The sequence below is a fragment of the Salmo salar genome, chromosome 12, assembly GCF_965601325.2.
Source record: "Salmo salar chromosome 12, fSalSal1, whole genome shotgun sequence".
Taxonomy (NCBI): domain Eukaryota; kingdom Metazoa; phylum Chordata; class Actinopteri; order Salmoniformes; family Salmonidae; genus Salmo; species Salmo salar.
The window spans coordinates 40,672,619-40,698,222 of NC_138302.1; the positions used below are offsets into that span (position 1 = coordinate 40,672,619).

General features: G+C 43.5%; 1 protein-coding gene across 3 annotated transcripts in view; it reads right to left on the bottom strand.

Moving 5' to 3' along the window:
• The window catches only part of sult6b1 (sulfotransferase family, cytosolic, 6b, member 1), a 50,960-nt gene that overhangs the window by 18,388 nt on the left and 6,968 nt on the right, over positions 1-25,604 (bottom strand). Inside the window, exons 2-6 of one of the 3 annotated variants that reach the window (XM_014131573.3) lie at positions 23,911-24,046; positions 16,045-16,264; positions 15,481-15,593; positions 14,106-14,195; positions 1,328-1,454 (exon numbers count right to left, since the gene is read on the bottom strand). In XM_014131573.3, the coding sequence (XP_013987048.1) occupies positions 1,328-1,454; positions 14,106-14,195; positions 15,481-15,593; positions 16,045-16,264; positions 23,911-23,967 (607 nt within the window). In that variant the 5' untranslated portion in view covers positions 23,968-24,046. Of the gene's footprint in view, positions 1-1,327; positions 1,455-14,105; positions 14,196-15,480; positions 15,594-16,044; positions 16,265-23,776; positions 24,047-25,604 lie in introns of those variants that run through there. The other 2 variants (XM_082958908.1, XM_014131575.3) reach the window with 2 other exon arrangements.

The window sequence follows — 25,604 nt, forward strand, 5'->3', positions numbered from 1 at the left end:
TCAGTAACTGAGCTCCTATACTCTGCCCAGAGACAGGAGAAGGCTCAATCCACTTTCTGAAGGCTTTAGACAGCCAATGGAAGCCTTAGAAAGTGCAACGTAACAGCACAGATACTGTAGTTTCGAAAGGGACTAGAAAGAAGAACTACAATTCTCAGATCCTCCACTTCCTGGTTGACTTTTTCTCAGGTTTTTGCCTGCCATATGAGTTCTGTTATACTCACAGACACCATTCAAACAGTTTTAGAAACTTTTGAGTGTTTTCTATCCAAATCTACTAATAATATGCATATTCACGTTTCTGGGCAAGAGTAGTAACCAGTTTAAATCGGTACGTTTTTTCATCCGGCCGTGAAAGTACTGCCCCCTATCCATATCAGGATAAGCTACGGACAACGAATTGCATTTTATCGATGGCAATTTGAATGCACAGAGATACTGTGATGAGATCCTGAGGACCATTGTTGTGCCATTCATCCGCCACCATCACCTCATGTTTCAGCATGATAATGCACAGCCCCATATCCCAAGGATCTATACACAATTCCTGGAAGCTGAAAATGTCCCATTTTTTCCATGGCCTGCATACTCACCAGACATGTCACCCATTGAGCAACGTTCTCATGTTCAGGCTATCCTATCTTCACATTCTTAATAAAGTTTATAAGCAGTGGTAATTACCATAAAATAGCATAACACTTAATGGATTCAATGCCAAAAATAAGAACACAGTAGTAGACATTTTAAATGCTACCATTCTTACCATTTCAGCTACAAACATTAAAACAATATTACAATTTTCCAAACTTTTTCATAAATACTTTATAACAAGCTAGCATCACACCACATTTTCTTCAGGAAATGTACTTTTCTAGTTATTATTTGATTTCTTTGGCTGGCAATCTTTCCCTCTACCAATGTATTCATCTATAACCAGTCACTGCCATTACTACAGCGGTCACTACCACTATTAATACTTATTTCACAACCATAAATAATTTAAGAGCAGCTAGAAAGCACAGACATTTCATTTAGGAAATGTAATTTTCTAGTTGTGCTATTCATTACACCCAGCCTATCCAACATGACACTGCATTTCTTTCAAACAATACGAATGTGTTGAGTTCTTCAAATCGGCAGGTAGCCTAGTGGTTAGAGCGTTGGACTTGTAACCAAAGATTGCAAGATCAAATCCCCGAGCTGACAAGGTAAAAATCTGTTGTTCTGCCCCTGAACAAGGAAGTTAATCCGCTGTCATTGAAAATAAGAATTTGTTTTTAACTGACTTGCCTAGTTAAATAAAGGTAAAATAAAAAATAAATCTCACCTTCACCCTCCATGAAGTCTGTGAAAAATGAATCCCAGGATTTGGCATTAGGCAAAACAGGGTTTGTGTTCATGAAGTGGTAGTATGATACGACTGTATCTTTTGGGTTTCGGAACACAACCAGCATCTGAAAGTCAAAGTTATCACAGATAATTGTTATACTACTGGTGCAATTGAGTTCTAACGTTTGTAAAACCACAACATAATTCAGATGAACATGGACAGAATATTTTCAGGTATTTCTCAAGAAAAATATTTTGCAGTCAACATGTTGGTTAGTTAGTTGCTTACAATAGCAGATGACTAACATTATTAACTTCCTTATCTACCGTAAGTGCAGTCACTTGGAATCTGCATCCTAAGATGGAATCCGCAGTAGGGGAAAACAGCCACTGTCCGCCCCTCCGACGTGAGGAGCGTTGTGTAACATGCAGTACATATTTTCTGTTCTATCACGTGCAATGATGTTCGAAAAAAATAAAAAAAGTTTTTTTGCAGGAACTTCTTTGTTGTTGTAATATCGCAAATGGAAATGGCAGTTTCACCATTAAGGATTCCAGCTTTAACCTACAAATATGTGTTTAATTATGAAGTCCAACACTCATAATACAAAAGTCAATTCAGATTCAGACACAAAAGACGCAACCCCTGTCAACTCCAGGGGAAGTGTAATACCCCTGCCTGATTGGCTGGATTTATTCCACATAACATCTAAGTATTTATTTTACACATCTCAGGATCATTTGCCTATTTTTAGGAAAGCTCACTACCTTATGAACTTTAATTTATTCTAGAATTGAGAAATTGCTCTATAATTCCAACGCAAGACTTCAATTTCAATTGAAAGTGTCAACAGGATGTATAATTGACATTTGTATTGGAATAAGAGGAATACAATAGCTAAAATGAAAATGTGTCATTCTGTCACGTCCTGACCAGTAAAGGGGTTATTTGTAATTAGAGTTTGGTCAGGACGTGGCAGGGGGTATTTGTTTTATATGGTTTTGAGTGTGTGTTTAGGTAGAGGGGCATTTGATTTATGTTTCCGGGGTTTTAGGTTTAGTTCTATGTTGTATAGTTCTATGTCTGTTTCTAGGGTGTTTATTTCTATGTTTAGTAATTGGAATTGGGGCCTTCAATTGGAGGCAGCTGGTTATCGTTGCCTCCGATTGAAGGTCCTATAATTAGGAGTATGTTTGTTTTGGGAATTGTGGGAGGTTGTTTTGCACTGCTAGGGTTAGCCTGCAAACTGTTATGTTGTCGTCCGGTTTCTTGTTTTTGTGAAGTGTTCGTGGTTATTTAAAATAAACGTCAAAATGAGCACTCGACCCGCTGCGCCCTGGTCCAATTCATACGACGGCCGTTACAGAACCTCCCACCAACAACGGACCAAGCAGCGGGCCCAGGAGGAGCAAGGATCCTGGGCCAGGGAAAGAAGGGAGCAGCACCTGGAGTGGAGAAAGCAGCGCGCTCGGGAGGTGATGGCATCCTGGTCGCTGGAGGTATTAGAGGCAAGGATAGACTGGACGTGGGAACAACTACTGGACCATTGTGACAGCCTGCCTGGGAAGCAGGTAGAGGTGGAGAGGCACCCCCAATACATTTTATTTGGGGGGCACACGGGTAGTTTGGCTGGGCCAGGGTTAAGCCTGGCCTTGAGGTGCGTGTCTCCAGTCTGATACTTCCAGTACCAGCCCCACGCACTAGGCTTCCAGTGCATCATCCCAGTCCAGTACGTCCTGTTCCTCGCACTTGCCCTGTGGTGCGTGTGCTTAGTCTGCCGCGCCCTAAGCCAGCCCCACGCACCAGGTCTCCAGTGTGTCAGCCCAGTCCCGAGCGTCCGGCGACAGTGCCTCGTCCAGAGCGTCCGGCGACAGTGCCTCGTCCAGAGCGTCCGGCGACAGTGCCTCGTCCAGAGCGTCCGGCGACAGTGCCCCGTAGAGAGACGGCCCACTGTCCGGAACCAAGAGAGTCGTCCTACAGTCCGGAACCAAGAGAGTCGTCCTACAGTCCGGAGCTCCCAGAGTCCAGTCCAGGGTCTACAGTGACAGGCTTCAGGCCGAGGTATTCAGTGGGGGTGGACTGGTCAGGTAGGGGACTAAGGCCTGAGCCTAAGCCACCTCCACTGTAGGAGGTTTGGGGAGGGGGGGGGGGGGGTGTAGCACGGGAGCCGTCGGTGATGGCAGCCACCCTCCCTTCCCTCCCTTTAGTAAGTGGTTTATTTTTGTAGATTTTTTTGTGGTCAGGTGCATCCGGGGTCTGCTCCTTTGGGGGGGGGGGGGGGGGGGGGTGTACTGTCACATCCTGACCAGTAAAGGGGTTTGTAATTAGAGTTTGGTCAAGACGTGGCAGGGGGTATTTGTTTTATATGGTTTTGAGTGTGTGTTTAGGTAGAGGGGCGTTTGATTTATGTTTCCGGGGTTTTTGGTTTAGTTCTATGTTGTATAGTTTTGTCTGTTTCTAGGGTGTTTATTTCTATGTTTAGTAATTGGGATTGGGGCCTTCAATTGGAGGCAGCTGGTTATCGTTGCCTCCGATTGAAGGTCCTATAATTAGGAGTATGTTTGTTTTGGGAATTGTGGGAGGTTGTTTTGCACTGCTAGGGTTAGCCTGCAAACTGTTATGTTGTCGTCCGTTTTCTTGTTTTTGTGAAGTGTTTGTGGTTATTTAAAATAAACGTCAAAATGAGCACTCAACCCGCTGTGCCTTGGTCCAGTTCATACGACGGCCGTTACACATTCATTCTACGCAGGTGCGCAGCTTTGGTTATAGAAGTGGGGGGAAAATATATTTGTTTTTATTCCAGACGCATAAACACTCAACAGCCTACCCGACCGCTCGGAGGTGTCCGCATGGGCCTAAAGCACACCATTGCCTCATTTTGTATCACATTCTAATGATAAAACTGGGGGGGTGGGCAAAAATGCATTTTCAGAATGTGGGGGGACATATCCCCCCTCTCCAGTGGAAGTTGCACCCCTGATTCTACACATCACAATACATTAATTAAACAAATTTGACATATTACATAATTCCAAATACTATGTATCATATGGTTCAAACATTTCATTATAAAACTCATTATCCTATTAAAGGCCCAGTGCAGCTATTTTTATTTCAAATCATTTCTGGGTAAGAATGAATGTATTTACTGTAACAGTTTTCCATTAAAAAAAAATACAAAATATATTTCTCAAACAAGAATTTTGCCCAAGACTGTCTGGGTGTGGTGTGAGTAGTGTGGGGGAGGGCACCTAAGCAGTCCATTACCATAGGTTGTGTTCAGCTGTTCAGACGTTGCATGCATCAACCAATGGTTGCATGCCACGTCATCATCTGTGGCATCGGGTACCAGATTGCTATAATATATGATGTGGTAAAATACCTATCCAGGCATTTGTAATATATGGCATGCTTCCGCAACGTCTGAGCAGAGGAACACGACTGTTGTGTGGATCAATCCACTAGACAGGAGGGGCCTAATGAGAGGGATAAGTAACCTGAAAACTAGCTGTTATTGGCAGAGGGGTTTGGAACTCTTTGCAATTGGTCTATAAAAGGTCCAATACAGATGTTTCTTTCAAATCACAATATCAAATCATTTCTGCTTAACAATGACCTTTTACTGCAGTGGGCTAAATCAGAGTCAGAGTGTTTCTTGGTAGTCTTAAACACATCTACTTTGAAATAAAAGTATACACCTCACACACATGGTAATGGCCGTTAACAAAACACCTGTACCGAGTTCAAATTAATTCCATTTTGAGTTTGCATCCCAATATTACACTTTATATACAGTATCAGTCAAAAGTTTGGACACCTACTCATTCAAGGGTTTTTCTTTTCTTTTTACTATTTTCTACATTGTAGAATAATAATGAAGACAAACTGTGAAACAACACATATGGAATCATGTAGTAACCAAAAGAGTGTTAAACAAATCAAACTATATTTTATATTTGAGATTCTTCAAAGTAGCCATCCTTTGCCCTGATGACAGCTTTGCACACTCGGCATTCTCTCAACCAGTTTCATGAGCTAGTCACCTGGAATCCATTTCAATTAACAAGTGTGCTTTGTTAAGTTAATTTGTGGAATTTCTTTCCTTCTTAATGTGTTTGAGCCAATCAGTTGTTGTGACAAGGTAGGGGTGGTAGCCCTATTTGGTAAAATACCAATTCCTTATTAAGGCAGGAACAGCTCAAACAAGCAAAGAGAAACAACAGTCCATCATTACCTCAAGACATGAAGGTCAGTCAATCTAGGAAATTTCAGGAACTTTGAAAGTTTCTTCAGGTGCAGTCGCAAAAACCATATAAGCGCTATGATGAAACTGGCTCTCATAAGGACCGCCACAGGAATGGAGACCCAGAGTAACCTCTGCTGTAGAGGATAAGTTCATTAGAGTTACCAGCCTCAGAAATTGCAGGCCAAATAAATGCTTCAGAGTTCAAGTAACAGACACATCAACTGTTCAGAGGAGACTGCGTGAATCAGGCCTTCATGGTTGAATTGCAGAAAAGAAACTACTAAAAGGACACCAATAAGAGGAAGAGACTTGAAACACGAGCAATGGACATTAGATCGGTGGAAATCTGTCCTTTGGTCTGATGAGTCCAAATTTGAGATTAATGGTTCCAACCGCCATGTCTTTGTGAGATGCAGAGTAGGTGAACGGATTATCTCTGCATGTGTAGTTCCCACCGTGAAGTATGGAGGAGGAGGTGTGATGGTGTGGGGGTGCTTTGCTGGTGACACTGTCAATGATTTATTTAAAATTCAAGGCACACATAACCAGCATGGCTACCACAGCATTCTGCAGCAATACGCCATCCCATCTGGTTTGTGCTTAGTGGGACTATCATTCGTTTTTCAACAGGACAATGACCCAACACACCTCCAGGCTGTGTAAGGGCTATTTTACCAAGAATGAGAGTGATGGAGTGCTGCATCAGATCACCTGGCCTCCACAATCACCTGACCTAAACCCACTTGAGATGGTTTGGGATGAGTTGGACTGTTGGAAAAGCATTCCAGGTGAAGCTTCTACCCCCAACCTATAAGACTGATGAACAATTAATCAAATGGCTACCTGAACTATTAACATTGACCCCCCCCCTTGTTTTTACACTGCTGCTACTCACTGTTTATTATCTATGCATAGTCACCTTACCCCAACCTACATGTACATACTACCGTGACTAACCTGTACCCCCACACACTGACTCGGTACCGGTAAACCCTGTATACCGGTACCACCTGTACTCGGTACCGGTACCCCCTGCGAGCCTACCAGACGAGGTAAATGCCTTTTATGCTCGCTTCGAGGCAAGCAACACCGAAGCATGCACGAGAGCACCAGCTGTTCTGGATGACTGTGTGATAATGCTCTCGGTAGCCGAACAACCTTTAAACAACCTTTAAAAAGGTCAACATTCACAAAGCTGCTGGGTCAGACGGATTACCAGGGCCTGTACTCAAAGCATGCGTGGACCAACTGTCAAGGGTCTTCACTGACATTTTCAACCTCTCCCTGACCAGGTCTGTAATACCTACATGTTTCAAGCAGCCCACCATAGTCCCTGTGCCCAAGGAAGCGAAGGTAACCTGCCTAAATGATTACCGCCCCGTGGCACTCACGTCGGTAGCCATGAAGTGCTTTGAAAGGCTGGTCATGGCTCACATCAACAGCATCCTCCCGGACACCCTAGACCAGGGCTGCCCAACACTCTTCCAGGAGATCTACCATCCTGTGGGTTCAGTCCTACCCTAATTTAACACCTGATTCTACTAATTAGCTGCTCAACAATACCTTAACTAGCTTAATCAGTAATGCTAAACTAGGGTTGGACTGAAAACCTACAGGACAGTAGATCCAGGAAGGAAGAGGGTTGGGCAGCCCTGCCCTAGACCCACTCCAATTCGCATACCACCCCAACAGATCCACAGATGACGCAATCTCAATCGCACTCCACACTGCCCTTTCTCACCTGGACAAAATGAACATCTATGTGAGAATTCTGTTCATTGACTACAGCTCAGCGTTCAACACCATAGTGCCCACGAAGCTCATCACTAAGCTAAGGACTCTGGGACTAAACACCTCCCTCTGCAACTGGATCCTGGACTTCCTGATGGGCCGCCTCCAGGTGGTAAGAGTAGGCAACAACACGTCTGCCACACTGATCCTTAACACAGGGGCCCCTCAGGGGTGTGTACTTGGTCCCCTCCTGTATTCCCTTTTCACCCACGACTGCGTTGCCAAACATGACTCCAACACCATCATTAAGTTTGCTGACGACACAACAGTGGAAGGCCTGATCACCGACAACGATGAGACGGCCTATAGGGAGGGGATCCGATAACTGGCAATGTGGTGCCAGGACAACAACCTCTCCCTCAATGTAAACAAGACAAAGGAACTGATCGTGGACTACAGGAAAAGGTGGGCCGAACAGGCCCCCATTAACATTCACGGGCTGTAGTGGAGCGGCTCGAGAGTTTCAAGTTCCTTGTTGTCCACATCACCAACAAACTATCATGGTCCGAACATACCAAGACAGTTGTGAAGAGGGCACGACAAAACGTTTTCCCCCTCAGGAGACTGAAAAGATTTGGCATGGGTCCCCAGATCCTCAAAAGGTTCTACAGCTGCACCATTGAGAGCATCCTGACCGGTTGCATCACTGCCTGGTATGGCAACTGCTCGTCATCTGACTGTAAGGCGCTACAGAAGGTAGTGCGAACGGCCCAGTACATCACTGGGGCTAAGCTTCCTGCCATCCAGGACCTATCTAATAGGCGTTGTCAGAGGAAGGCCCCCCCCCACTTCTCTTCCAAGCATAGTCACCATATGTACAAATTACCTCAACTAACCTGTACCTCCACACACTGATTCTGTACCAGTGCCCCCTTGTATATAGCCTCGTTATTGTTATTCTTATTGTGTTACTTTTTATTATCACTTATTTTAGTCTACTTGGTAAATATTTTCTTCACTCTTCTTGAACTGCATTGTTAGGGCTTGTAAGTAAGCATTTCAAAGTTAAGTCTACACTTGTTGTATTCGGCGCATGTTACAAATAAAGTTTGATTTGATATAGCCTCGTTATTGTTATGTAATTTCATTGTTACTTTTAATTTTTTCCTTTAGTTGATTTATTCAATGTTTTCTTAACACTATTTCTTGAAGTGCATTGTTGGTTAAGGGCTTGTAAGTAAGCAGTTCACAGTAAGGGCTACACCTGTTGAATTCAGCACATGTGACAAATAAAATTTGATTTGATTGAGAAAATGACAAGAGTGTGCAAAGCTGCCATCAAGGCAAAGGGTGGTTACTTTGAAGAATCTAAAATATAAAGTATATTTTGACATGTTTAACACTTTTTTTTGGTTACTCCATGATTCCATATGTGTTATTTCATAGTTTTGATGTCTTCACTATTATTCTACAATGTAGAAAATAGTAAAAATAAAGAACCTGCTTCACAAATGCAGACCATGTGTAACCACCCCAGGCCAGGACCTCCACATGCGGCATCTTCACCTGCGGGATCATCTGAGACCAGCCACCCGGACAGCTGATGAAACTGAGGAGCATTTCTGTCTGTAATAAAGCCCCTTTGTGGGGAAAAAGTCATTCTAATTGGCATGGCCTGGCTCCCAAGTGGGTGGGCCTATGCCACCCCAGGCCCACCCATGGCTGTCTCCCCTGCAGTGAAATTCATGTGAAATCCATAGATTAGGGCCTAATGAATTTATTTCAATTGACTGAAATCATTGAAATTGTTGCATGTATAATTACGAAATGATAAAAAATATGAATAATATTCCATTAGGCCACTATGTCATTGTCTGCAGGAAAAGGCTACGTACCTTACTGTGATTGTCTTCAATTAAAATGGTCAAAAAGTGACAAAATAGCTTCTTAGTAGTGGTCTGAGCGAGAGGCATTATTGGACAAGCCTAATGGGAGGAATATGTAGTGGAAGAATGAGAGAAGGTGATACTCGCAAGTGGCGACTTGCTGGCATGGGAGCACAACGTGATGACTCAATCACAGTTTATGACATTGTTTGGATGGCAGACCATTTGTAGGCTATCACAGTGATCAAACACACCTTATCTGTGGCTTTCTCTATGAAGGGACGTTCCCCCAGAACCCTGTGAGCATGGACACCGTTGGAGGTGTGAAGACAGATGAAAACGTAATAAATGTTTCTGCGTGAATTACATTTATGTTTGGATTGTTTCAAGAGTTTATAAAGAGCTATACATTTTGACATGTTGTACTGTATGTTTATTGTACTGTAAGTTCTATGCATTTATTGTTACAGGGAAACAGTGTTATTTTGTTTGTCGGACGGTGGATAGTTCAAAGAGGAGCGACACAGGGGTGCGCTCCTGTCATTTGAATTGGAATGATTAGATTAGAATCTGGGTGTGTTTTCCTGTCTTTTGTTTTTACTAGCAAGGTGCAAATAAACTCAGCCAAAAAAGAAACGTCCTCTCACTTTCAACTGTGTTTATTTTCAGCAAACTTAACCTGTGTAAACATTTGTATGAACATAACAAGATTCAACAACTGAGACATAAACTGAATAAGTTCCACAGACACGTGACTAACAGAAATTGAATAATGTGTCCCTGAACAAAATTTAAAGTAATAGTGAGTATCTGGTGTGGCCACCAGCTGCATTAAGCACTGCAGTGCATCTCCTCCTCATGAACTGCAGCAGATTTTCCAGTTCTCTCTGTGAGATGTTATCCCACTCTTCCACCAAGGCACCTGCAAGTTCCCGGACATTTCTGGGGGGAATGGCTCTAGTCCTCACCCTCCGATCCAACAGGTCCCAGATGTGCTCAATGGGATTGAGATCTGGGCTCGTCGCTGGCCATGGCAGAACACTGACGTTCCTGTCTTGCAGGAAATCACGCACAGAACGAGCAGTATTGCTGGTGGCATTGTCATGCTGGAGGGTCATGTCAGGATGAGCCTGCTGGAAGTATACCATGTGAGGGAGGAGGATGTCTTCCCTGTAACACACATCGTTGATATTGCCTGCAATGATGACAAGCTCAGTCTGATGATGCTGTGACACACACCTCAGACCATGACGGACCCTCCACCTCCAAAATCAATCCCGCTCCAGAGTACAGGCCTTGGTGTAACGCTCATTCCTTCGACGATAAACGTGAATCCGACCATCACCCCTGGTGAGACAAAACTGCGAGTTGTCAGTGAAGAGCACTTTTTGCCAGTCCTGTCTGGTTCAGCGACGGTGGGTTTGTGCCCATAGGCGATGTTGTTGCCGGTGATGTCTGGTGAGGACCTGCCTTACAACAGGCCTACAAGCCCTCAGTCCAGCCTCTCTCAGCCTATTGCGGACAGTCTGAGCACTGATGGAGGGATTGTGCATTCCTGGTGTAACTCGGGTAGTTGTTGTTGCCATCCTGTACCTGTCCCACAGGTGTGATGTTCGGATGTACCGATCCTGTGCAGGTGTTGTTTCACGTGGTCTGCCACTGCAAGGATGATCAGCTGTCCGTCCTGTCTCCCTGTAGCGCTGTCTTAGGCGTCTCACAGTACGGACATGGCAATTTATTGCCCTGGCTACATCTGCAGTCCTCATGCCTCCTTGCAGCATGCCTAAGGCTTGTTCATGCAGATGAGCAGGGACCGTGGGCATCTTTCTTTTGGTGTTTCTCAGAGTCAGTAGAAAGGCCTCTTTAGTGTCCAAAGTTTTCATAACTGTGACCTTAATTGCCTACCGTCTGTAAGCTGTTAGTGTCTTAATGACCGTTCCACAAGTGCATGTTCATTAATTGTTTATGGTTCATTGAAAAAGCATGGGAAACAGTGTTTAAACCCTTTACAATGAAGATCTGTGACGTTATTTGGATTTTTACGAATTCTCTTTGAAAGACAGAGTCCTGAAAAAGGGCCATTTCTTTTTTTTGCTGAGTTTAAATGCTAATTCAGGTTGGGGGTGAGTTTCTGCTTGAATTTGGTTAAAAGGGCAGCAGTGAATTGTTTTATACTTTGAGAACTTGCTACTAAGCTCCTGTGTCTACCACACACAAAGTTTATCCTCTTAGAGATTATTCTGAACTGAAGACACATTACATGATACATTACAGAATAACACAGACAGGCTAAGATGTATCATGTATTTCATGTGCAATGTAATTGTTTGAGTGTCAATTATTTTGTGACTAATAAATTATATTAGTGGAATTGAGTAAATGCATTCCTCGTTTTACAGAGTCATTATTCAATTGACTATTCAATTGACTATACGTTTATAATTTAGTAGGTCTATTGGTAGTTGTCTATATGCTTGCCTCAATAAAATAATGCTAGAATATTCGTCGGCAGAATTAGTTATTTGTATCTAGTCTCTTAATAATTGCGTTAAGGTGCAAGTTAGACACATTCATGTTCATTACAATCATACTGAGTGGTGATGCAAGGTTCGCTACCTTGACTAGATTCCTCCAGAGACAGACAAGGCCAGTTGCATTTATTCACACAATATTGGAGTCAGATTGATGAATGCAGTTGATTGTTACAGTGCCTTCGGAGGTATTCAAGAATTCCACATTTTGTTATGTTACAGCCTTATTCTAAAATGTATTAAATACATTTCCCTCAGCAATCAACACACAATACCCCATAATGACAAAGCGATAACAGGTTTTGTGAATTTTAGCAAATTTACATGTATTCATACACTCTGCTATGAGACTCGAAATTGAGCTCAGGTGCATCCTGTTTCCATTGCTCATCCTTGAGATGTTTCTACAACTTCATTGGAGTCCACCTGTGGTAAATTCAATTGATTGGACATGATGTGTTAAGGCACACAACTATCTTTAAAAGGTCCAACAGTTGACAGTGCATGTCAGAGCAAAAACCAAGCCATGAGGTCAAAGGAATTGTCCATAGAGATCCGAGACAGTATTGTGTCGAGGCACTGATATGGGGAAGGTTACCAAAACATTTCTGCAGCATTAAAGGTCCCCAAGAACACAGTTGCCTCCATCATTCTTAACTGGAAGAAGTTTGGAATCAGCAAGACTCTTCCTAGAGCTGGCCGACTGACCAAACTGAGCAATCGGGGGAGAAGGAACTTGGTCAGGGAGGTGACCAAGAACCCGATGGTCACTCTGACAGAGCTCTAGAGTTCCTCTGTGGAGATGGGAGAACTTACCAGAAGGACAACCATCTCTGCAGCACTCCACCAATCAGGCCTTTATGTTAGAGTGGCCAGACAGAAGCCTTTATGGTAGAGTGGCCAGACGGAAGCCACTCCTCAGTAAAAGGCACATGATAACCCACTTGGAGTTTGCCAAAAGGCACCTAAAGGCTCTCAGACCATGAGAAACAAGATTCTCTGGTGTGATGAAACCAAGATTGAACTCTTTAGCCTGATTGCCAAGCATCACATCTGGAGGAAACCAGTCACCATCCATACGGTGAAGCATTTTGGTGGCAGCATCATGCTGTGGGGATATTTTTCAGCGGCAGGGACTTGGAGACTAGCCAGGATCGAGGGAAAGATGAACAGAGCAAAGTACAGAGAGATCCTTGATGAAAACCTGCTCCAGAGTGCTCAGGACCTCAGACTGTGGTGAAGGTTCACCTTCCAACAGGATAATGACCCTAAGCACACAGCCAAGACACCGCATGAGTTGCTTTGAAGACAAGTCTCTGAATGGCCTTGAGTGGCCCAGCCAGACCCCGTACTTGAACCTGATCGAACATCTCTGGAGAGACCTGAAAATAGCTGTGCAGCGACACTCCCCATCCAACCTGACAGAGCTTGAGAGGATCTGCAGAGAAGAATGTGAGAAACTCCCCAAATACAGGCGTGCCAAGCTTGTAGCGTCATACCCAAGAAATCCCAAGTCTGTAATCGCTGCCAAAGGTGCTTCAACAAAGTACTGAGTAAATTAGCAAAAAGTTCTAAAAAACTGTTTTTCTTTAGCATTATGGGGTGTTGTGTGTAGAGTGATGAGATGAAAAAAACAATACATTTTAGAATAAGGTTGTAACGTAGTAAACAAAATGTGGAAAAAGTTAAGGGGTCTGAATACTTTCCGAAAGCACTGTATATACATATATATTGATAGTTGTGGATTAATTTACTTATACTGATGCCTTTTATAAAAATATTTGACGCTGAAGAAGTAAGACACGTCGCCAAAAGTTTAAAAAGTCTTATTTGAACTAGCATGCTGGAGCGTGCCTACTTGAGCCGAGGACTCACCGGACTAAGAACCCATTGATACAGGCCATTTTATGTGTTTTATATTAGATTACGCAGTTTTTTATCTGAACATCGCCAGCCAGTACTTTCTGAAAAAGTTAAATGAAAATGCAAATGGAAAGCTGTCGAAAGACAGGCATTGCGCAGCTGCTGGAAGTTGTAGTTCATGTGTGTAGTTCCAATTAAACAGTTGTAACTTTTTGGCTCCGTGCTTCTTCTTGGCCATCAAACACATTGAAAATGTAAATTCACCCATAAATATAAGTATACATTTTATATCTTAAATTACTGCGTTTTCATTGGCGATACAAATTTGAGGCTCATTCATAGCCTACAAAACGAAGATACGGAGGTGAAATTGATGTCACTTTCATATCGTATTAATTTCCTGTTATTCTATAAAGAAAAAGAAAAAAATTGCAGACTGCATTAAGCACTCCACAATGGAAGGGAGGCTAGATTCAAGTTATTGTGACATGTTCTTTAGTAAAGTTATTAACACTGACCTTTGTTTTCTTCGCAATAAAAGTGCCAGGAATGTTATCAGGGTGCAAATGTGTGCCCAGTAGCCGTGGAGAGGGCATTTCTCCCACCACCTTGAAAAGAAACAGAGGGAAAGGACAAAGGTTTTAGTAGGTTATCATATGGAATACCAAAATGCAGCAGAAAACCACAAGGTACATCATTTGTAAAAAATGACATGAAAGGAAATGGTCATTTAGCAGCCGATCTTATCCAGAGCGACTTACAGGAGCAATTAGGCTTAAGTGCCTTGCTCAAGGGCACATTGATAGATTCTTCACCTTGTAGGCTTGGTGATTTTTTATTTTATTTTGTTTATTTCACCTTTATTTAACCAGGTAGGCAAGTTGAGAACACGTTCTCATTTACAATTGCGACCTGGCCAAGATAAAGCAAAGCAGTTTGACACATACAACAACAGAGTTACACATGGAGTAAAACAAACATACAGTCAATAATACAGTAGAAAAATAAGTCTATATACAATGTGAGCAAATGAGATAAGGGAGGTAAAGGCAAAAAAAAGGCCATGGTGGCGAAGTACATACAATATAGCAAGTAAAACACTGGAATGGTAGATTTGCAGTGGAAGAAAGTGCAAAGTAGAAATAGAAATAATGGGGTGCAAAGGAGCAAAATAAATAAATACAGTAGCAGAAGAGGTAGTTGTTTGGGCTAAATTATAGATGGGCTATGTACAGGTGCAGTAATCTGTGAGCTGCTCTGACAGCTGGTGCTTAAAGCTAGTGAGGGAGATGTGTTTCCAGTTTCAGAGATTTTTGTAGTTCGTTCCAGTCATTGGCAGCAGAGAACTGGAAGGAGAGGCGGCCGAAGGAGGAATTGGCTTTGGGAGTGACCAGTGAGATATACCTGCTGGAGCGCAGGTATTTGAACCAGCAACCTTTTGGTTACTGAACCAATGCTCTTAACCAGTGGCAGAATGATAATAATCAAAGGCAGGAGCATGAGAAATACAAAAATAAAATGTTTGATTTGACTTGCCTGGTTAAATAAAAATTCCTTTGAACAGGTCGATTACAAATACCTTGAAATGCACTAAAGGCACTAGTGCATCCTATTGTAGGTTATTCTGAAAATGTTCAGTGTGTGGCGCGTAAAAACTAAAGGCTGATTTACCTCAATCGGTAGCGACCAAAAGTAATTTCAAGAATTAGCGATTCCTGTGAGCGAGTAATATATATTTTTTTAAATACTTTTGGGTTTGTCTATTAGGTGGAACTTTTACATCACATTTAATTTAAAGATCTGTCATTGAAAGCAAGTCTGATAAAGAGAGCGATTTTGATTGACTAGGTATTGACTTAGTTCTGTTATAGAAAACTGTTACAGTATACATACCTTCTGCATGTCAGGAGAGAAAAACTCCATCAGTGGAGGTATTTGAGACACTTCTTGTTGTCCAGAGGCTGCAGCCATGATTTTGCGTAGCACAGCAACCATCCAGTTGAACCCTGGAAAAGCACACTCAATTAGGGCTTTGCTGGCAAAAGCAGTATAGGGCAGACTATATAGTTTATAGTGTCCACAAAAGTGTGTGTACAATGTGAGCCTTTGTCCAATGTAGTCTATGTTTTTAAGGCTAACTAATTTGTTTGAGTATCTTCATGGGTGGCAGTTGGGACACATTGATACTGCAAAGAATGCTCATGATGTGGTTTCAGGAGACATATTCCAATGCACATGCTCCTGTGGGCTCTTGATACATTTGTTAATGTTCAACAACCAACTGTTGGCTTCTTAGATCTAGAATCATTTTGTATTAAGTCCTATACACATGTTGTCATGCCCAGTACTATATAACAGCAGTACTGTGTTCTGCACTTTATTTGATGGCAAAAAAGATTTCCACTATGTAATCCAGTTCACGCTAACTACCACAACAGCAGGGATGGTTGCACTTACCACATTTTGGGTAGGCCACCAGTAAAATGTCATCGGGTCTGCCCTCCAGCTCCTTCAGGCCTTTAAGATTTTCTGGGGGACTCATGATTGTAGAGTAGAGGATCCCCTCATGCAAGTACAGCTTATTCTCATCCTTCACATTCTTTGCCTCCTCCATTTTGGACTTGCCTTGCGCAGACATTGGTTTGCTCATTTTGTATCCTGGTGACTTAATGACAGCCTATTCATGTATTCAGACCACAATGGAGATGCAAAAAAAAAGGTGTTAGTATTTGTGTTCCCGGCCTATACAGTAAAACAGGACTTTCCAGTTCACTGGTGTGATATTGTTGAAGGGAGGGACTAGTTCCCTATGCACAGTGACTGATTTGGAGTGAGTCACTTGCTCATAAAATGGGTGAGTTTAACTCCAGTCTAGGTTAGATTTGTCTCAGTAAATTGGAATACTCTTGAAAGAAAAAGCAACAAAGGACAACACACGTGGAATGTTAATGACGTACACACTAACACTGACTTACAGTGATACTTGCTCTTACACAAACAATGCGTCAACACTCAGTAAACTCACACATCTGTCAACACATGAAAATAGCTTTGTCACTGTGACTACTCTCTCTTGTTGAGGGTTATCTAAGTTAAACATATGGGGGTGTGCCTGTTGAAAGAGATTTTCAAAGATTACATTCCATTTTCCAGTCACAAATGTATGAAGCTTGTATCCTTCACATGACTACATCAGCTTGACAAAGCTTGTTCAATGCCAGATTCAAAAGATACTTAAAACTTAAGAGTTTTCCATTAAAAATGTCTTCCTATTAAAAGGTTCTATGCCTAACTTTGCTTTCCTCTTGAGAAAGCTAGGCGAATTGCAGCAACATAAACAACTCTACCCCCTCCCCCTCATCCCATTTGACTTAATGGCTATGGGATCTTGTGGAAGCCAGCGGAGAGCTCGCACCTAGAATATTTTACTTTCCGTTTGGTCCACCAGCTTCAAACAGCTGAAAATGTGATGTTTGAGATGCACAATTTAGATGATTCTCTACACTCTCAACTGCTTGTTTTCTTACATAAACTGAAATTGAGCGACTTCTGCATGTTGGGCGCATTGGGTTGGGCACTTGCCCAAGTCTGCCATTGCTACTTTTTGTATTTATTATGGATCCCCATTAGCTGCTCCCAAAGCAGCAGCTACTCTTCCTGGGGTCCAGCAAAATTAAGGCAGTTATACAATTTTAAAAACCTTGCAAAACATTCACAACAGATTTCATAGCACATTAAGTGTGTGCCCTCAGACCACTACTCTACTACCACATACAGTGAGGGAAAAAAGTATTTGATCCCCTGCTGATTTTGTACGTTTTCCCACTGACAAATAAATGATCAGTCTATAATTTTAATGGTAGGTTTATTTGAACAGTGAGAGACAGAATAAAATCTGTTGTTCTGCCCCATGAACAAGGCAGTTAACCCACTGTTCCTAGGCCGTCATTATAAATAAGAATTTGTTCTTAACTGACTTTCCTAGTTAAATAAAGGTTCAAAAAGGAAAAACTATTTACCTATTTAATAACCAGACCTTCATACAAACTTGCTATGCTGAATTCTTGATGCACAATCAAATGTGCTGCTATATGCTGGCAACACGCCCACAAGTGTGGACAAATACAAATACACCAAGATGGCGCAGCAGTAAGACGTGTTTGTTTTTGTCCCATGTAAATATTCAGTCTATCATTTTTTTGTATACATTTCATTATATTTCAATTTCTTTTTTCCATGTTCGAATTAAATATACCTTCCTGCAACCTGCCTCACCCAATGTGGTACGGATCTGCTATTTTTTAGACCTTATAACTGGAACCTCCATCAACAGCTAGCCAGCTAATTAGCTACTAGCTATTTAGTCATTGTTAGCCACTGCTAGCGGCCTTTACCTTTTAGCTCAGACACCAGGCATTTTAGGCCGGATAGCCTGGATAATACCTGCCAGTCTGCACAGCACGATATCAGCCCTGAGCATATCGGACTGCTTTTTTCCCCCCACTACATCACCGGATTCCTGCCGCAAGCTCTGGACCATTACACCGGATCTTTGCAGCTAGCTAGCGACTACCAAGTGGCAATTGTGGCTAACGCCCTTGCCCAGAAGCATGCACCAGCTAGCCTCGAGCTAGGCCCATCTCCTGGCTAGCACACAAAGTACACAAACTACAATACCTCTCTTGCCAATTTGCCTGGACCCTTTGTCGACACGGAGCCATGGCTGATCCATCACGACTGGTCTGCTGACGTAATTCGTCCAATCTGCTCTCAACCGGCCTCTGCATCGTGGATGTTGGTCTAGATCTATCTGCTATCCCCGGCCCACTAGTATCCTGAACGCCGTGTCTCCTGCTCGCCTAGCATAGCAATCGACTCCCGATTGGCTCCCTGTTTCATCTATTGCTGCTCATTGGACCCTATGATCACTCGGCTACACAGCTGATGGCTGCTGGACTGTTCATTAACACGGTACTTCATTTAGTTTATCTGTCGGCCTCAGCCTCGAACTCAGGCCCTGTGTGTAGCTAACTGACCCTCTCTGCCCATTCATCGCCATTTACCCATTGTTGTTGTCTTAGCTGTTTACCCGTTGTTGTCTCACCTGTTGTTGTCTTAGCTCTCCTAATCAACACTTGTGATTGCTTTATACCTCTCTCTAATGTCAACATTATTTTACTGCGGAGCCACTAGTCCTGTTCAACATGTCTCGGATAGCCCCCTTGTCCCACCCTGCAGAGTTCTGTCATACTATCCAGGTCTATGGCCAAATAGTTCGAGCTTCTACTTTTAAAGATCCATCTCTCCAGAAATAAGTCCCTCACTGTTGCCGCTTGTTATAGACCCCCCTCAGCTCCCAGCTGTGCCCTGGACACAATATGTGAATTGATTGCCCCCATCTATTGTCAGAGTTCGTACTGCTGATCTAAATTGGGATATGCTTAACACCCCGGCCATCCTACAATCTAAGCTAGATGCCCTCAATCTCACACAAATGATCAAGGGTCCAACCAGGTACAACCCCAAATCTGTAAACATGGGCACCCTCAGATATCATCCTGACCAACTTGCCCTCTAAATACACCTCTGCTGTTTTCAACCAGGATCTCAGCGATCACTGCCTCATTGCCTGCGTCCGTTATGGGTCCGCGGTTAAACAACCACCCCTCATCACTGTCAAACGCTCCCTAAAACACTTCTGCGAGCAAGGCTTTCTAACCGACCTGGCCTGGGTATCCCGGAAGGATTTTGACCTCATCCAGTCAGTAGAGGATGCCTGTTTGTTCTTTAAAAGTGCTTTCCTAATCTTAAATAAGCATGCCCGTTTCAAAAAATGTAGAACTAAGAACAGATATAGCCCTTGGTTGATTCCAGACTTGAGTGCCCTTGAACAGCACAAAACCACACTGTGGCGTACAGCACTAGCATTGAATAGTCCCTGCGATATGCAACTTTTCTGGGAAGTCAGGAACCAATGCAAACAGTCAGTTAGGAAAGCAAAGGCTAGCTTTTTCAAACAGAAAATTGCATCCTGCAGCACTAATTCCCAAAAGTTTTGGGACACTGTAAAGTCCATGGAGATTAAGAGTACCTCTTCCCAGCTGCCCACTGCACTGAGACTAGGAAACACTGTCACCACAGACAAATCCACGATAATCGATCATTTCAATAAGCATCCCTCTACGGCTGGCCATGCTTTCCACCTGGCTTCCCCAACCCCAGCCAACAGCTCTGCACCCCCCCCCGCAGCAACTAGCCCAAGCCCCCCCGCTTCTCCTTCACCCAAATCCAGACAGCTGATGTTCTGAAAGAGCTTCAAAATCTGGATCCCTACAAATCAGCTGGGCTAGACAATCTTGACCCTCTCTTCCTAAAATTATCCGCCACCATTGTTGCAACCCATATTACTAGTCTGTTCAACCTCTCTTTCGTATCTTTTGGGATTCATAAAGATTGGAAAGCGGCCGCGGTCATCCCCCTCTTCAAAGGGGGAGACACTCTAGACTCAATCAGTTACAGACCTATATCCATCCTGCCGTGCCTTTCAAAAATCTTCGAAAGCCAAGTGAAGAAACAGATCACCGACCATTTCGAATCTCACCGTACCTTCTCCGCTATGCAATCTGGTTTCCGAGCTGGTCACAGGTGCACCTCAGCCACGCTCAAGGTCCTAAACGATATTATAACCGCCATCGATAAAAGAAAGTACTGTGCAGCTGTCTTCATTGACCTGGCCAAGGCTTTCGACTCTGTCAATCACTGTATTCGTATCTGCAGACTCAACAGCCTTGGTTTCTCTAATGACTGCCTCGCCTGGTTCACTAACTACTTTTCAGATAGAGTTCAGTGTGTCAAATTGGAGGGCCTGTTGTCCAGACCTCTGGCAGTCTCTATGCCACTGGGTTCAATTCACGGGCCGACTCTTTTCTCTGTATATATCAATGATGTCACTCTTGCTATGGGTGATTCTTTGATCCACCTCTACGCAGACGACACAATTCTTGTATACATCTGGCCCTTCTTTAGACACTGTGTTAACAAACCTCCAAACGAGCTTTAACACCATACAACACTCCTTTTGTGGCCTCCAACTGCTCTTAAATGCTAGTAAAACTAAATGCATGCTCTTCAACCGATCGCTGCTCGCTCCCGCCCGACTAGCATCACTACTCTCGACGGTTCTGAATTACAATATGTGGACAACTATAAATACCTAGGTGTCTGGCTAGACTGTAATCTCTCCTTCCCGACTCACATTAAGCATCTCCAATCCAAAAATAAATCTAGAATCAGCTTCCTATTTCGCAACAAAGCCTTCTTCACTCATGCTGCCAAACATACCCTCGTAAAACTGACTATCCTACCGATCCTTGACTTTGGCTATGTCATTTACAAATAGCCTCCAACACTCTACTCAGCAAATTGGATGCAGTCTATCACAGTGCCATCCATTTTGCCACCTAAGTCCCATATACTACCCACCACTGCGACCTGTATGCTCTCGTTGGCTGGTCTTTGCTACATATTCGTCGCCAGACCCACTGGCTCCACGTCATCTATAAGTCTTTGCTAGGTAAAGCTCCGCCTTACCTCAGCTCACTGGTCACCATAGCAACATCAACCCGTAGCACGTGCTCCAGCAGGTATATTCCACTGGTCATCCCCAAAGCCAACACCCCCTTTGGCCGCCTTTCCTTCCAGTTCTCTGCTGCCAATGACTGGAACAAAGGGCAAAAATCACTGAAGTTGGAGACTTATATCTCCCTCAATAACTTGAAGCGTAAGCTGTCAGAGCAGCTTACCGGTCGCTGCAGCTGTACACAGCCCATCTGTAAATAGGCCATCCAACCTACTACCTACCTCATCCCCATATTTGTTTTTGTTTTTCTGCTCTTTTGCACACCAGTACTTCTACTTGCACATCCTCATCTGCACATATATCACTCCAGTGTAAATTGCTAAAATATAATTACATCGCCACTATTGGCCTATTTATTGCCTTACCTCCTTACTTCATTTGCACACACTGTATACAGATTTTTCTATTGTGTTATTGACTGTACGTTTGTTTATCCCATGTGTAACTCTGTTGTTTTTGGCGCACTGCCTTGCTTTTTCTTAGCCAGGTCGCAGTTGTAAATGAGAACTTGTTCTCAACTGGCCTACCTGGTTAAGTAAAGGTGAAATAAGAAAAATATAAAATGTTTTAAAAAGCGAGCCACCCTGGGCGGCCTAAACGGCACTCAGCAATTTACCGCATGCTAGTGAACACGAGCTGTAATCTTACATCTGATATCTAATCTTAAACATAAACATTAGCGACTAGTTAGGGCTTTTCTTGGACAAGTGACCACGAAAAATCTGTCTAGTATGTTGTATGTCTGAAAATCTGCCTAGTATGTTGTATGGCTACTTTTATGATACGATCTGTAAAACATTTGAGCAATAATAGAAATTTTGTCCAGACATTCAGTCAGTCACAATTTACGACTTTGAGGAGGAAATGGCAACGGTGCTTGAATCAGAAAGTGCGGCAAGTGAAGTGTGTGATAATGAATGGACAATAGTGAAATCAAAGAACGGAACAAAACAAGCGAAAGTTGTAGTAGAAGACACGGACCAGTCCAATAATGCATTTCTTCTTGGGCTGCGTTTTTTGGCAAGGAGAATCATTTGGGAAATCCATTTGTAATATCGAGGACTGTGAAGAAAGTAGAAGAGGCATTGTTTTGGTTAATTATGTTGATGAAGAACAGAAGAAGCGTGCACTGGATCTGGCAAAATTGTCCACGTCACAAGTAACATTTATTGATCTTTGGAACAGGCCGCCTGCCAAAGGAGTTATAGCTCGAGTTTTGTTGGATATAGATGATGAGTACCTTAGTCAGAAAATCTCAGGAGTGGTCAGTGCACGTCGCCTGACCTGTATGGTAAATGGAAGAAAGGTATTATATTACTGTTGAGGAGACTCTACCTGAATATGTGAAGCTTGGATATGTGAGGTATGCGGTGAGAGCATTTGTGTCCAAAACATTACAGTATTGAAATTGTAAATTATATGGTCACGTGTCAAATGTTTGCAGATGGGAGAAGTATGATATAGAAGTATGTGTGAATGGAAAATGTTGCAACTATGGTGGGGATCATACTCTGGACTTCCTTGAGTGCCCTCTTAGGGTAAAGGAGGTTGAGATGTCAAGGATCAGGGTTGCGCAGCGGATCTCCTATGTTGAGGCGGTGAAGAGAGTCGAAGGGGCAAGAGGCAACAATCTTGAAGATATGGAAGTGGATGCGTTGCAACCAGTTGCTAGTGTTTTAAGTCAATCGGGTGATCTGGATACACTCGTGATGGATTTTGTGGCATTTATAGCCACATAGATTAATTTTACAGCACAAGTGTCTAAGAAGTCCAATAAGCTGGATGTCATTATATCTGCAGCTGAGAAGTTTTTGGGGCACCCAAAGATTTCTTAGCAAAAGCACTACAAGGACTTTTGTTGCTAGGAAATGTCCCACCCTTACAGGAAACTTCTGAGCTTGTTTAGGGACCTGATTAGAATCTTTTTTTTACAGAAAAGCAGATTGATTTTGTTTAGTTAATTTATTTTTTGGTAGTTTGTATGATCTTTTATTTATTTTAGCCAAACGTTTTCCTTTTTTGGGATCCTTATATCCACCCGCACAGTTGGTGGTGGAATGTACATTTAATATTGAGAACGGCATTATACCATAGAAGAAGAAGATTAGCGACTCTCAGAATTCATGCACTTTCCACCACATGCAGGTAGACTAGAGCAGAGCAGCGCCGTCATGGCAGAGGTGCAATCAGCCAACCAACCACCTTAGCAACAGCAAAAATGCAATTAACCTGTTACAGCCGTGTTCGACAAGAGTATTTAGTGCACTGCAACGTTCCAGGCACAAATTGACGACCACTTCATCTACTACTAGTACTGGTAGCCACATTTTGACAGTGAACAGAAAGTTATTTAGATGGTATGGAAATCAATGTAAGTTGCCATCTAGCTAGCTTGTCACGCCTGCTCCAGCTCTCCCCCCAGGTGCTCGAGGGCGCCAGGCTGTCCAGCATTACACACTCCTGCCACCATCATTACGAACACCTGCCTTCCCCCGTCATGCGCATCAACAATTATAGGACTCACCTGGACTAAATCACTTCTGTCATTACCTCTCATATCTGTCAGTTCCCCAGCTCTGTTCCCCGCTGCTGCATTGTTTGTCATCTGTCCTTATGTTACCCGATGCTGACGCTGTTGATTGTTTGTTCCATGTCTGTTCCAATTAAATGTTGACTCCCCGTACCTGCTTCTCATCTCCAGCGTCGGTTCTTACAGAATGCGGCAGCATCAAATGAAACATCGGGGAGTGCTGGCATTTCTGTTGGTGGTGGTGACGTCGGATCCGGGGGCTGCCACCGATGGAACCGGGGGTGCCTTAGCTGGATCAAATCAAATGTTATTAGTCACATGCACCAAATACAAACAGGTGTGGACCTTACAGTGAAATGCTTACTTAAGAGCCACTAACCAACAGTGCAGTTTCAAAAAATACGGATAAGAATAAGAGATAAAGTAACAAGTAATTAAAGAGCAGCCGTAAAAAAAATAGCAATATATACAGGGGGGGTGCCGGTACAGTGTCAATGTGCGGGGGCACCGGTTAGTGAGGTAGTATGTACATGTAGGCAGAGTTAAAGTGACTATGCATAGATGACAACAGAGAGTGGCAGTGATGTGGAAAAGGGGGGGTGAGGGGGGGGAATGCGAATAGTCTGGGTAGCCATTTGACTAGATGTTCAGGAGTCTTATGGCTTGGGGTTACAAGCTGTTTAGATGCCTCTTTGTCCTAGATTTGGCGCTCCGGTACTGCTTGCCGTGTGGTAGCAGAGAGAACAGTCTATGACTAGGGTGGCTGGAGTCTCTGACAATTTGTAGGGCCTTCCTCTGACACTGCCTGGTATACAGGTCCTGGATGGCAGGAAGCTTAGCCCCAGTGATGTACTGGGCCATTCGCACTACCCTCTGTAGTGCCTTGCGGTCGGAGGCCGAGCAGTTGCCATACCAGGCAGTGATGCAACCAGTCAGGATGCTCTCGATGGTGCAGCTGTATAACCTTTTGAGGATCTGAGGACCCATGACAAACCTTTTCAGTCTCCTGAGGGGGAATAGGTTTTGTCATGCCCGCTTCATGACTGTCATGGTGTGCTTGGACCATGTTAGTTTGTTGGTGATGTGGACACTAAGGAACTTGAAGCTCTCAACCTGCTCCACTGCAGCCCCGTCGATGAGAATGGTGGTGTGCTCGGTCCTCTTTTTCCTGTAGTCCACGATCATCTCCTTTGTCTTGATCACGTTGATGGAGAGGTTGTTGTCCTGGCACCACATGGCCATGTCTCTGACCTCCTCAATATAGGCTATCTCGTTGTTGTCGGTGATCAGGCCTACCACTGTTGTGTCATTGGCAAATTGAATGATGGTGTTGGAATCGTGCCTGGCAGTGCAGTCATGAGTTAACAGGGAGTACAGGAGGGGGCTGAGCATGCACCCGAGGGGCCCATGTAGAGGATCAGTGTAGCGGGTGTGTTGTTACCTAACCTTACCACCTGGGGGTGGCCTGTCAGGAGGTCCAGGATCCAGTTGCAGAGTGAGGTGTTTAGTCCCAGGGTCCTTAGCTTATTGATGAGCTTTGAGGGCACTATAGTGTTGAACGCTGAGCTGTAGTCAATGAACAGCATTCTCACATAGGTGTTCCTTTTGTCCATGTGGGAAAGGGCAGTGTGGAGTGTAATAGAGACTGCATCATCTGTGGATCTGTTGTGGCGGTATGCAAATTGGAGTGGGTCTAGGGTTTCTGGGATGATGGTGTTAATGTGAGCCATGACCAGCCTTTCAAAGCACTTCATGGCTACAGACGTGAGTGCTACGAGTTGTTAGTCATTTAGGCAGGTTACCTTAGTGTTCTTGGGCACAGGCACTATGGTGGTCTGCTTAAAACAT